The 12,410-nt window shown below is 43.7% G+C and overlaps 1 protein-coding gene across 1 annotated transcript in view; it reads left to right on the top strand.

Annotated features, from left to right (window-relative positions):
- LOC147010629 (interferon alpha/beta receptor 2-like) overlaps window positions 1-11,877 on the top strand; it is a 38,687-nt gene extending 26,810 nt beyond the window's left edge. The window contains exons 5-7 of the mRNA XM_085860586.1: window positions 9,860-10,010; window positions 10,113-10,258; window positions 10,564-11,877. Of these exons, the coding sequence (XP_085716712.1) occupies window positions 9,860-10,010; window positions 10,113-10,258; window positions 10,564-10,878 (612 nt within the window). The 3' untranslated portion in view covers window positions 10,879-11,877. The remainder of the gene's footprint in view (window positions 1-9,859; window positions 10,011-10,112; window positions 10,259-10,563) is intronic.
- Window positions 11,878-12,410: the final 533 nt, after the last annotated feature.

Genomic DNA, 12,410 nt, shown 5'->3' with positions numbered 1-12,410 from the left:
CGGACACGAAAGCAGCTGTGTTCATGCCCCGAAAACACAAAAGCAACAACAAGCGCAAACATGTGCTCATTCACAAAACATACAACACCAGATCACGTGTAAGTAAAAACAAAAAAAGAGCAGAGCATCCATTCAGTTATGTGATTTCGCATTTATTTTGCTTTTGCAAAATATAATAGAAAAGCACTCCTCCATTTGACCTCGAGCACCAGCACATGACCAGAAATGTGCGGGCATATCAAAATAAAAACCGTCCACGTGCCGAGGCTCGGGGTCTATAGCGCCTGATGAAGCCGGCTGTGAAGCTGGTGAAACGTTGCCTGAGACCGGGTCTGCTCTTGCTTTTTTGTTCAAATTAGCGGAGTCGATCGAGTTTTTTTACTGTTCTTTGGAAGCGCCTTCTTCTTCTTAAAAAAAGTTTGTATATATATATATATATATATATATATATATATATATATATATATATATATATATATGTGTGTGTGTGTGTGTGTGTGTGTGTGTGTGTGTGTGTGTGTGTGTGTGTGTGTGTGTGTGTGTGTGTGTGCGTGTGTGTGTGTGTGTGTGTGTGTGTGTGTGTGTGTGTGTGTGTGTGTGTGTGTGTGTGTGTGTGTGTATATATACACACGAGCAAATACTGCCTGTCGCTTCACTGAGGGGAATATTAAGGGGGTGGGGGTGGGGGAGAGAAAGAGGTAGAGTGGTGGGAGGGGAAGAATAGAGGAGGGACGGAAGAGAGGGAGAGAGAGGAGAGAAAGAGGACGGAGGTGAGGAGAGGTGGAGAGGGGAAGAGGGAGACGGATCTGAGAGTGGGATAGAGGTGGGAGGACAGGGGTGGGGGAGAGGGGGATAGGGATGGATGTAAAACAGATGGATGTAAAATATATGACTTAATGTAGATATACAGATCAAACCCCCTAACTTGGCGAAACAGCAGAAATATATATATATATATATATATATATATATATATATATATATATATATATATATATATATATATATATATATATATATATATATATATTCGATAGAGAAAGATCATTCTAACCAATCCTGACTCACTCACTGACTGACTGATATTATTGTTCTTTACCTTCCATATGATGTAAAAAGCTGAAATTTTGTGTGCCAACAAACATCAAAGCCGATACACTGGGAAAAATTACAGAACCATTGGAAAGTATCCGTAAATACACTACATGGCCAAAAGTATGTGGAAACCTGCTCGTCCAACTTCTCATTCCAAAATTATGGGCATTAATATGGAGTTGGTCCCCCCTTTGCTGCTATAACAGCCTCCAATCTTCTGGGAAGGCTTTCCATGAGATGTTGGAACATTGCTCTGGGGATTTGCCTCCATTCAGCCACAATAGCATTCGTGAGGTCGAGCACTGATGTTGGTCGATGAGGTCTGGCTCACGGTCGGTGTTCCATTTCATCCCAAAGGTGTTCAGTGGGATTGAGGTCGGGGCTCTGTGCAGGCCAGTCAAGTTCTTCCACACCGATCTCAACAAACCATTTCTGTATGGACCTCGCTTTGGGCATTGGGCATTGTCATGCTGAAACAGGAAAGAGCCTTCCCAAAACTGTTTCAACAAAGTTGGAAGCACAGAATCGTCTAGAATGTCATTGTCTGGAGCATTAAGATTTCCTTTCACTGGAACTAAAGGACCGAGACCGAACCATGTTGATGTCGTTCTCCTGTGTCAATGTTGATGTCCTCTGGAGTATGTATTTTAAAAAAGTATGCATATATATATATATATATATATATATATATATATATATATATATATATATATATATATATATATATATATATATATATATATATATATATATACATATCTCACTTGACAAGTTTATCACTTGTACACACAGATACTGTTGTCAATGTCGAAGTGAAGAAATTATCATGACTCTACATCTGTGAATCATGAAATGAATGTAAATGATCCTGTGTTCATTCTCAATGCCAGCTTCGGTGTGAAGTGGTCATCTGGGGTGATTAATGAGAGTATTGCTAGTCAAATGTTCCTAGTCAAACTGACTGATGGTCGATTTCAGTGGAAGCACAATGACCAACTCAAGTTGCACCGTTCCAACCCAGCAGAACCACCTGTTTTTATTCCGCAACCTGTTCAACCATCCCAGAGGGCGCCTCTTCTGTCAGGTATGGAAGCATGCACTGAAACAGCGCGTCACTGCATCCACTTTCTGCTGGTATTCCATGGGTCTCTGTCTGGCCATCCCCCAGGCAGATGCCTGGCCCATCCCCATCTCCTTGAGATGACGATGAACCTGCTGCAACTATTAGGCATGTGGTCAGCCCGTTGGCTTCCTCCAGCCACCAGGCGACCATGCGGAGAATCTGGTGAACAGAATCAGCATCAGGGAAATGAGCCACATGTTCATACAGCCACAGCAGACACACACATAGTATTCAGGTAACAAATCTCATCTGAGTCTCTTTCAGCAAATTCTTGTAGAACACAAAGTCTGACCAGCAATAGATAATGATTCTCTGAAGAGACCTGGAACTGAAGGAGTTAATCCTCTGTCTCAGATTCTTGGTCAGAGTCCAAATCTCATATCCGTAGAGCAAGACTGGAAGTGCAAATGCCTGAAAGACTTGGGCTTTCGTCCTCCTGCAAAGGAACCGACAGGGCCCACACCCTGTTATCCAGTGAGTACATGACTACCCATGCCCATCTCAGATGTCTATGGACCTTCGGTTCACAACATGCGGAGACATGAATATCACTGCCAAGGTAAGTGAATCGCTCTGTGACCTCAACTTCCTCACCACAAACAGGGACAGAGAAGATTGCAGCATCCAAGATGTAATTGAAAGCCTGGATCTTAATTTTGATGCATGGACCCATAATCCCAATGGATCCAACTCCACATTCAGTGATTGGAGGACATCGGGATATTTTGAGTCACTGCAAAGATGAATGCATCATCTGCAAAATCAAGGTCAGAGATCTTGACATTCCCAAATGATGCATTGCAGCTTGATCTCTCCAACATCCTCCCCTGAATTCAGTCCATGCAAGAACTGAAAAATGTGTGGGCTAACAGACACCCGGATGAACTCCAGTACCAACTGGAAATAAGTCGGAGATGCAACCACAGCATCTCACAGCACTCTCAGTACCAGAGTATAGTTCAGATATCAGATTGATAAGTTTTGGTGGCACCCCACGAAGAACGAGAATCCTCCAGAGGGCATCACGATTCACTGAACACTTTGTGAGATCAACACAAGCTGTGAGCAGCCTCCATTGAAACTTCTCCTGCATTCGGTGAGGACCCGAATATCAAGGATATGGTTAATCATCGACCTCCTTCATGTAAACCCCGACTGCTCTGGGCACTGGTGCTCAAGTAGATGTTGGAGAACCCTATAAATATAATCCAAGAAAGACCTTGCCAGGCAATTAGAGCAGCATCACCCTTTGGTAGTTGTAGTCCTGGTGATCACCCTTCCCTTTCCAGAGAGGGAAGGCAATGCACTACTTCCAGTCGATTGTGATGATGCCTGTCTTACAGGCAGAGCACAGAACTGCATGCAACAATACAAGTACAGCAGTTCCACCAGCCTTGAGAAGTTCAGCATGGATGCCACAGATCCCAGGAGCTTTACTCTCTTTCAACTGGTTCACTGCAGCCTGTGTTTCCACAAATGAAGGCGGTTCACAGTTGATTGGAGGGTCAGCAATAGGAATAGTAACACCCCGACATCCAACTCAACAGCTGGTGGGTGATCCTGGTGCAGCCACTCAAAGTAATCAGCCCCGCTAGTCTTCACTTCGGCCTCTTCTTTCAAGAGTTCACCACCCTTCGCTCGAACTGCAGTACACCAAGGGATGGGCTTGGAGGAATGAAAGGCACAAATTCCTGTGTAACCAGGCCGAGAATCACTTTACCACAGGTGATGCTGCACCCCCTCACAGATTCCTCGCACACAAACCTCCTTGTCCACCCTTAGAGAATGTACAGTTTTATGCCTCAGCTCCCTGAACAGCTCAGATCTGCCATTAAACCTGGCCTTGCGACTCTGGTCAATGGTATCCAGTGTCCCTTGGGAGACAAAGTTCTTCTTTGCCTGGCAGTGGGTTCGAAGACATCCGCTGGCAACATCAAGGATGGTAGAGTAGAAGGTACTCCACAACTCTTCAGGATTCCCCAAAACACACAAACCCCACAGCCTCTTTGCAAACTCCTCAGCTACCCTCTCATCCTTGAGCTTGCCAACATCCAGCCTAGGCTGGGATGGTACCATTTTCCTGGATTTAAGCTGCAACTTCAGAGTTGCTGCAAAAATATTGTGGTCGTTATTGAGGAACTGAGCACTCCGGTAGACCCTGCTGTTCTGGATCATCCTCCAGTGACCATCAAAGAGCACATGGTTAATCTCCTTTGTCTCACCACCAGCGTTGGAATACCAAGTCCAGCGATGATCCTGTGCATGATGAAACCATGAACCGGCCACCCAAAGTCCATGACTTCTTGCAGAGTCAAGAAACTTAGTACTATTCTTGTTCATAGTTCCAGACCCATGGTTGTCCAGCACACGTCTCATAACCATCCCTATCAGTGCCAGTTGATACATTGAAATCTCCCAACATGCGAAGAGTATTTCACCTGGGGCACTGATCAACCACAGACTTGAGGGCGGAATATAATGCGTCCTTCACAGTGAGATCAACCGCCTCAATCGAAGCACATACAGAGACCAGGGACATGACACCCAAAGAGTGATGAATCCACATTCTCATAAAACGCTCATTGACTGGTGTTGCCTCAATTATCATTGGATTCAGCTTATTGGACATAGCAACAGCAACTACTTGGGTGTGGAAACCATCAGAGCAACCAGACTATTAGTCGGTGTAACCACCTGCCATGATCTCTCCATTATACGGTCTCTAAACTTCAGAGAGTGCTGTAATACTGATGTTCAAACAATGGAGCTCAGATAATAACAGGGACATGTGGTAATCCTCTCTTAGAGTGAGGACATTCCAGGCACCCACCCAAAGGTACCGCCTCAGGTTAACTCGATGACAGCGCTGTCTGGTGGACGACACCTCAGCATCACCCTGAGACACACTACCGCAACCGACCCAGCAATGTTACCCTGTGCTTTTCCTCCTATCATCAAAGAATGGGGGTCCCAAAGGCTTTGCCCCAATTCCATCATCTGGTGAGCTGCCCTGCAAAGGACAGCTGCACAGGAGGTACTCTCACAGAGTGAGTTTTCAGTTTCTTTTGCGTTTTTTGTATGTTTTGCGGAATGAAGTGTATTACGGTGGCCAGAGTGCAAATCCTGCCACAAACCTCCTCGAAAAAGGTAACCCAACTGCAGGAGGACATCAACAGACACAGTTGGCCACCAGATAGGGATGGCCGTTGGTGCACAAAGAGCTCCTCCACCCTTCAACAGCTTTTGCTTTTAATCCTGTTGGTTATCCCTATCCATACACCCTCCTTAGCAGGAAATCTGGTGGAGGAGATGGTTTCGTTGGCAACATCCCGACCATGAAACAAATTATTACAGGTTTACATGGTACCCGTGGCTGTAACAAGTCACAGATCTGATCTGGCCTGACCTGATAATATAGCCTGTGTCACCTCCCGTATCCACACCTGCACCTGCACCCGTAGAACTTACATCAGACACACCCTTGACCAGTGACTTTGCAGTCAAGGATGTTTCGCACACTGTGAGCAGAGTCATTACCGAACCACCCTCTGCTGTTCGGCATTTGAGCCACACATGCTGTGCACCGACGCACATTGATCTCTAAAGGGGGAATTGTAACATATTGTGACGTCACATTCATTTCCAGGTTGTGCAACCTGGCATGCATCCCCAGTACTTTTGCTGTGGGATCACTTCCGGTTAATAAACAGCAGTTTGCACGCTTTCCTAGTGTCTCTGAATCTCTTGATTTGCGATGCCATCAGTCTCGCAAAGACTTTGCAGGAACAGTAACAGTGCCCGATTATGTTAACATTTTGTTTTCAAACTCACAAAGAGAACCAACAGACCATTTTATAGCACATCTGATTAATATACCAATGCTGAGTTATTTTCCGAGTTGACAGCCAAACTCGGGTTGACTTGGATTCAGCTAGTTGACAGCCAAAAAGCGCAACTCGCCGAGTTCGAGTTCGGGGAGTCTGTTTGGGTTCAACACTATCTTCTTCTCTCTTTACACATTTTCTAACTTATTTCAATTTCTACCTTGACTTCCACATTTGTTTCTTCTGGTCTTTGCCAGGAAAGTTTTCCTTGTTTGTGTGTTTCCCACACCCTTGTGTTCATTTTGTCCTTTGGCTTTAATTTTTTTTTATTTTTGGTTGTTACAAACCTATAAAGACATTTTGGTGTCTGATGTGGCCATGTGGTTACGGAATGTTGGTCAACATAATATGCTGGGAAGCAGCTTGGAGGTGCCTTGAGTTGCGTTTCATTGCCAATCAGCTTGTCGAGTGCTCGTCAAGTAGCTTAAGCACTCAAGCAAGCACTCCAACAAAACGGTTTATAAGGAACGTCTGGCTTGGCAAGTGTTAGTAAGCTGATTGGTAATGGAACACACCCCTGTTCATGCTTGGGTTTGTGGAAGCCGTTTAACATCCATTCGAGGGGCGACCCATACATTGATGAATTACCCTGCCTGCGAAACACCGAGATGATAATCATAACTAGGTCAACATTTGAACCCAGAACAGCTCGAGGAGAGTGTGCATACCCCTAGTCTAGACTCGAGTCTTGGCTGTCCTGCCAGCTCGAATTACATGGTTGAGTTCACCCTTTTTGTCCAGTTTTTAATGATCCTGAACATGTATGGTTCATGGTTTTAAGACCATTGTAATTACACTTCAGGGTGAAGTTGCAGTCTGATCGTCCAAAAACCTTCCATGTATCTTGAGTATAAATCCTACTGGAGGCTTTTTTGTACTGTCCATGCCAGGTGAAGACTTTTAATCACCGTAGTAGCTGGGAGCATATGGGCTGAGCTTGCAAGGCTCTCAAGTACCATCACTGCAGGTCGTTGGAGAATGACGCTCATCTATGCTCAAAAAGCTTTAAATGTAATTCAAGTGCTAGCCCTGACCATCTGTTTTGGCATTGCCTGCAGTCCTTCGCCCAACAGGGTCAAGAAGATCATAGAGGTATTTGCTGCTCCGGGAAGTTTAATGGGGGATTTTGCTGCAGAATATTTTAATTCTTTTTCAATCTCCCACATCAGATTTTGCTTTACCTCATGGGGAGTTTTGCTTGACACACGATACACAAGGTGGCAGAGGCCACAACACCCAATTGATCAAGGTGTTACTACATACTGCGATGAATAAGATTTAGATTTTTTCGGTTTCAATTGGTAACTGGTTGATACCTGGGTATGAGAGTTCTGAACTCTGTCTTGATGATGGAAGGAGAGTCGGCAGGCCCTGCTCAAGGTGTGGCCCCAACCCAAAGTTGGTGGAGGTGATGACACAGAATTGGAGGATACTCCTTCAGACGGTATCTGCAACACACAGGAATTTTATTGATGCCCGATCTTCGAAGGATTTGTTTTTGTACATGAAGTTGAGGCTCGTGGAGGAGCTCGAACAGAGAACACATTGGACGTAACGGAACAAAAGGAACAGCATAAAGAGAGGGGGAAACACACCAACAGCAGGGATGAGGGACAAAATAGAGGGAGACTTAGAGAAATAAGGGAAGTGGGGAAGAAAGAGAGATATTGGAGAAAACATGGAAATTGCATGAAAACACGAACAGCAACACAGGGACGAAAAGATATCAGAAAGATACGATGGATCTGCTGCGAAAAACGTGGCTTTGATGAACTAGATTGAGGACTGCACGACCCAATGTCCCACGTGATCAGCCCCGAGAACCAGAAGTCCTTCACCGGAAGGAATTTCAATTCGTCACGAAATGTGAAATGCCCCAACACCATGACATCTCCTTTTTAACTGAGTCGGTTTTGAAGGTCTACTTTTTTCTGAAATAGTTGTCGTTGGTGGGTTTTGACGTTGCCTTTCTGCAGGAGTATTATATGCCCTCACAATTTGGTGAGTCAAGTTGCTGCAAAGGTTCGAGTGGTCAGTCGTATTTGTCAGGTTGTGGTGTTAACAGAAATGATGCCATTGCTGCACTTTTCCATCAAAACCTTCGTTGAGTTATCGAGTGAACGTTCTATCCATTTCTATCCAATCTTCACGATATCCTTGTTTTTTTGGTTTGTTTGTATGTACCTTTATAAAATAGTCAGTGTATGTATAGCTATTCAAATAAAGTTCAAGCCTTGCATGGTTATGTCTCAGTTACGGTTAGTTTTAAGCATTAACGAAGTTAAACATTTTACATTTTTTTGGGCCATTCCTAGATACTTAAACCATCATAAGACTCTGAGGCTGGGAGGTCAGCGGTTTAAACCCTGACAGAGTCATGCCAAAGACTTTAAAACTGGTACATGCTGTTTCCTTGCTTAATGCTCAGCAAAAACAAAGGATGGAGAACGGACAAACAAACATAAGTTGGTAACTAGAACGGCACTCGGTAGGTCCACCAGGCTCACATACCTCCACCAGGCTCACATACCTCCACCAGGTTTTGTATTCCACTGATAGGCCAGTTCTGCATCCAGACCTGAACAAAAATCGAATCGGCTTGTTCTTGTCACCGACTGAACTCAACCACAACTTTTTGAAATAGCGTGTTATATATCGTTTTTGGCCCCATCTCTTAAGGTGAAGAATCACTGAAGAAATTAAAAAAATATTTCGAATCCAGATCTTCACCAAAATTAAATCAATTCATCCTTGTCATACACCCAACCTGTCCACCAGGTTTCAATCAAATCCGTTCACATTGTTTTAAGATATCCTGCTCACAGACAGATAAACAGACAGGGATGAAAACATAACCTCCATCCACCTTCCGTGGTGGAGGTAACAAGAGCGAGAATTGCTTTGCAATACATGTCCCCTACCGGTGTGATATTTTCAATGTTTGAAAGTAGTGGGGCAACTTAGCATAACAATTGTGCATTTTATGAGGAAAGCACCAAATTTGGCACACTAGTAGCCTATCATATTATGAACAGATTTGGATATTGGGCCATCTCAAATTCAGCCGCTGATGGCTGTGGCAGCCATTTTCCACTGCCGTCAAAAATTTTGAGATGGCCAAATATCCAAATCTGTTCAAAATATGATAGGCTACAAGTGTGCCAAATTTGGTGCTTTCCTCACAAAATACACAATTGTTATGCTATATTTAGCTAAGTTGCCCCACTAAAGGGGAATAACTCTGCGAAAAACTGACAAAACATCCTGAAACTCGAACTTGTTCTGTAACTTATTATAATAAAGCCATGTACCAAGTTTCAGTTGAATATGTTAAAGGGTATGGGAAAAAAGTCTGGGAAAACCACAGGTGGGACAGACGGACGGACAGGACAGACGGAGAGCAAACCTATGCTATCAGAGCACAGCACTAATAATAGCACAGGACTTGATGGGCCGAATGGCCTACTCTTGCGACGAAGTTCCTTGCAAAAGAACTCGTATTATTACAACTTCGGGGTCCTGCACAAAAATATTGGGTCAATATTAAAAGGCTTGTTTATTTGGTGGGGAGTGGGGGAGAATTTCTTAAGTTACGCCTCAGTTATCCAACTTCACGGGTGTTTGAATGTGCTTTCCATCTACAAGTCACATTCGGCGGAAATGGGAAGCCATAAAATAGACAAGTTGATGTGCCACTTCCACGCTCCCAAAATGAAAGGGACGTTGTTTGTTTCTTCCCTTTGGATTCATTGTGCAGGACACGTGGTTTGACGTCAACAGCACCGAGAGCCAGGTTATATTGCCACATCTCCACAAGGCTGCCACCTACTGTGTTCAGGCACGGTATTACATCTCTGACTTCTCCGTGTTTGGCAAGTTCAGCAAAAGCAAATGCATCTATTTAGAAGGTAAGTCAGCTCAGTGAGTGTATAGGGGAATATTCAAAATTTTCCGTTTGCAATTTGAGAAGGGGGAGCAGTGTTCCTCATTGCATAACCTTTGACCTCTAGATGACAAGCTTCACGTACTGGTGGGTGTCGGCATTTTCATCATGTGCTCTTTGGCCTTTTTGACATGTTACTTTGTCCGCAAGAAAGCTGCGAAATTATTCAAGATTCTTCTCACCAAAGATTCGACCATCCCGTTTGTGTTGCAGGTGCGTGTAGCACACGCTGATTTCCTTACTTGTGTACATTTTCAGAGTTAAATTAATTGACTTCTTTTTTATAGTCCATTTTCATTCTTTTTGTTGTTGTGCGGTGTCTAAAACCGTGGTTCTGTCTCAGTTCACTTGGCGATCCGACTACCTTGGCCTCATTTGTCATCCTTGCCTTAGATCCATTGGAAAGCATCGACCTGTAATATAATAAGACTACACAATGAGCTTCTGGGAATTAATGGCATCTCACCTTTGTGAGTTTGCCAGCACAAGATAATAAATTGTTTTCTTTTCTCCACCAGCATTTACCTGGAGAGAGGAGATTCGCTGAAACACCTTGCGTGGAATTATATGTTGATGCCATTGAGGAGATCGGCGTTGATGTCAAGAATACCAGTACTCTGCTGCACCCTCATGATGTGCAAGACCACGCCGACATTGATGGCCAAACGGATAATGACAAACAAGAGATCTTGCCTCCGAGCAGGGGTTCAGTTGTGGAAACGCGTGTTTGTACCTCTGTTGGATACTTGCGGACACGAATTTTAACCGATATGCTAGAAGGCCTGCAAATGAACTTGAGTACGAAATGCTACCAGGAAACCGATGCCGTGTAGTGGTAACCCCACAAAAAATGTCGAAATATGAATCGTCTGAGCCTCCTATGATTATCAAATGTTTTCAATGAACCATCAAAAGGAAACGAAAATGAAACTTCAAAAACTGCCAAGTACTTGATCCGATCGTCTCGCAGGAAATTCAACTTCAGCGACTTTTCCCGGTAATTTTTGTAGAAGCAACCCTGTCCAGTGTGACCCACTCCTCATTTTCATAAATGCCAAGGTGAGCCAATGAAAAATGTCAAGAATTCACAAGGTTTCGGAAAAAGCGATGATAATAGGAAACCTATATGCCAAGAAAACCTATTGAAAACCAAGACGCCAAGGTGAACAACGAATAGCCAAGATCTTGTGAAAAAAGCCAAGAAGTGGTCACACTGGCCATGTCTTGCCTTTGTGAGTATTCTGTTAGCTCCTGCTGCGTCACGTGCTTTTTGCAGCCAATGAGAGACACTCTCATTTGGTGAGACCCCCCGCCCCCTTCCACTCCCCACGGGTAAGATGGCTGCCTCCACAACACTAATGAAGAAACTCACCAAAGTTTAATTCACCGCTTGATTTTGCATTTTTTTTTTTCACATAAAGATACCAATAGAGAAAACTCAACAACGATGGGAAGAGTAATTTTCAGTTTTTGAAATTCGAGTTTGAGTTTTATCTTGAAACGTGTACCTTAAAAATTGTAAATGCAGGTGTAGTTTCATGAAACCAATATTGTAGGCTGTATAGATATAAAACATACAACAGTAATAAAGTAAAGATGCAATAAAGCTTTTCGATATTTATCTGGTGAGATGACTTGCACATTTGATATGGTAATTAATTTGCACATCGTTGTCTTCGTGATGTATAGATATGTCATGGTGCTCTATATTTTGTGGTTCATAATATTTTAATTGTACTGTTTTGTAAATACTGTACAAGCATGGTTTTGACTGCACAAACTTATTTAAATCTCACAAGTATATATTAATAAAGAATATTTTGGAAGAAAAACAGACGCTTTTCTTATAAGAACGGTATGTACGATCAGGTACCCGTGGAAATTCCGCATCTATCTATAATTCCAGCAATGTGTGTGTGTGTGTGTGTGTGTGTGTGTGTGTGTGTGTGTGTGTCTGTGTGTCTGTGTGTCTGTGTGTCTGTGTGTCTCTGTGTGTGTGTATCTGTGTGTGTGTGTGTGTCTGTATCTGTGTGTCTGTGTCTGTGTGTCTGTGTCTGTGTGTCTGTGTATCTGTGTGTGTGTGTCTGTGTGTGTGTGTGTGTGTGTCTGTGTGTCTGTGTGTGTGTCTGTGTGTCTGTGTGTCTGTGTGTCTGTGTGTCTGTGTCTGTGTGTCTGTGTGTGTGTGTATGTGTGTGTGTGTGTGTGTGTGTGTGTGTGTGTGTGTGTGTGTGTGTGTGTGTGTGTGTGTGTGCGTCTGTGTGTCTGTGTCTGTGTGTCTGTGTCTGTGTGTCTGTGTCTGTGTGTGTGTGTATCTGTGTGTGTGTGTGTCTGTGTGTGTGTGTGTGTGTGTGACCGCTCTTTCTCG

Source organism: Eptatretus burgeri, chromosome 16, assembly GCF_056783735.1.
Source record: "Eptatretus burgeri isolate ZD-2024b chromosome 16, Ebu_testis_v1, whole genome shotgun sequence".
Taxonomy (NCBI): Eukaryota; Metazoa; Chordata; class Myxini; order Myxiniformes; family Myxinidae; genus Eptatretus; species Eptatretus burgeri.
The sequence above is the reverse complement of the archived record's forward strand: the minus strand, read 5'-3'. Positions and strand labels throughout refer to the sequence as shown.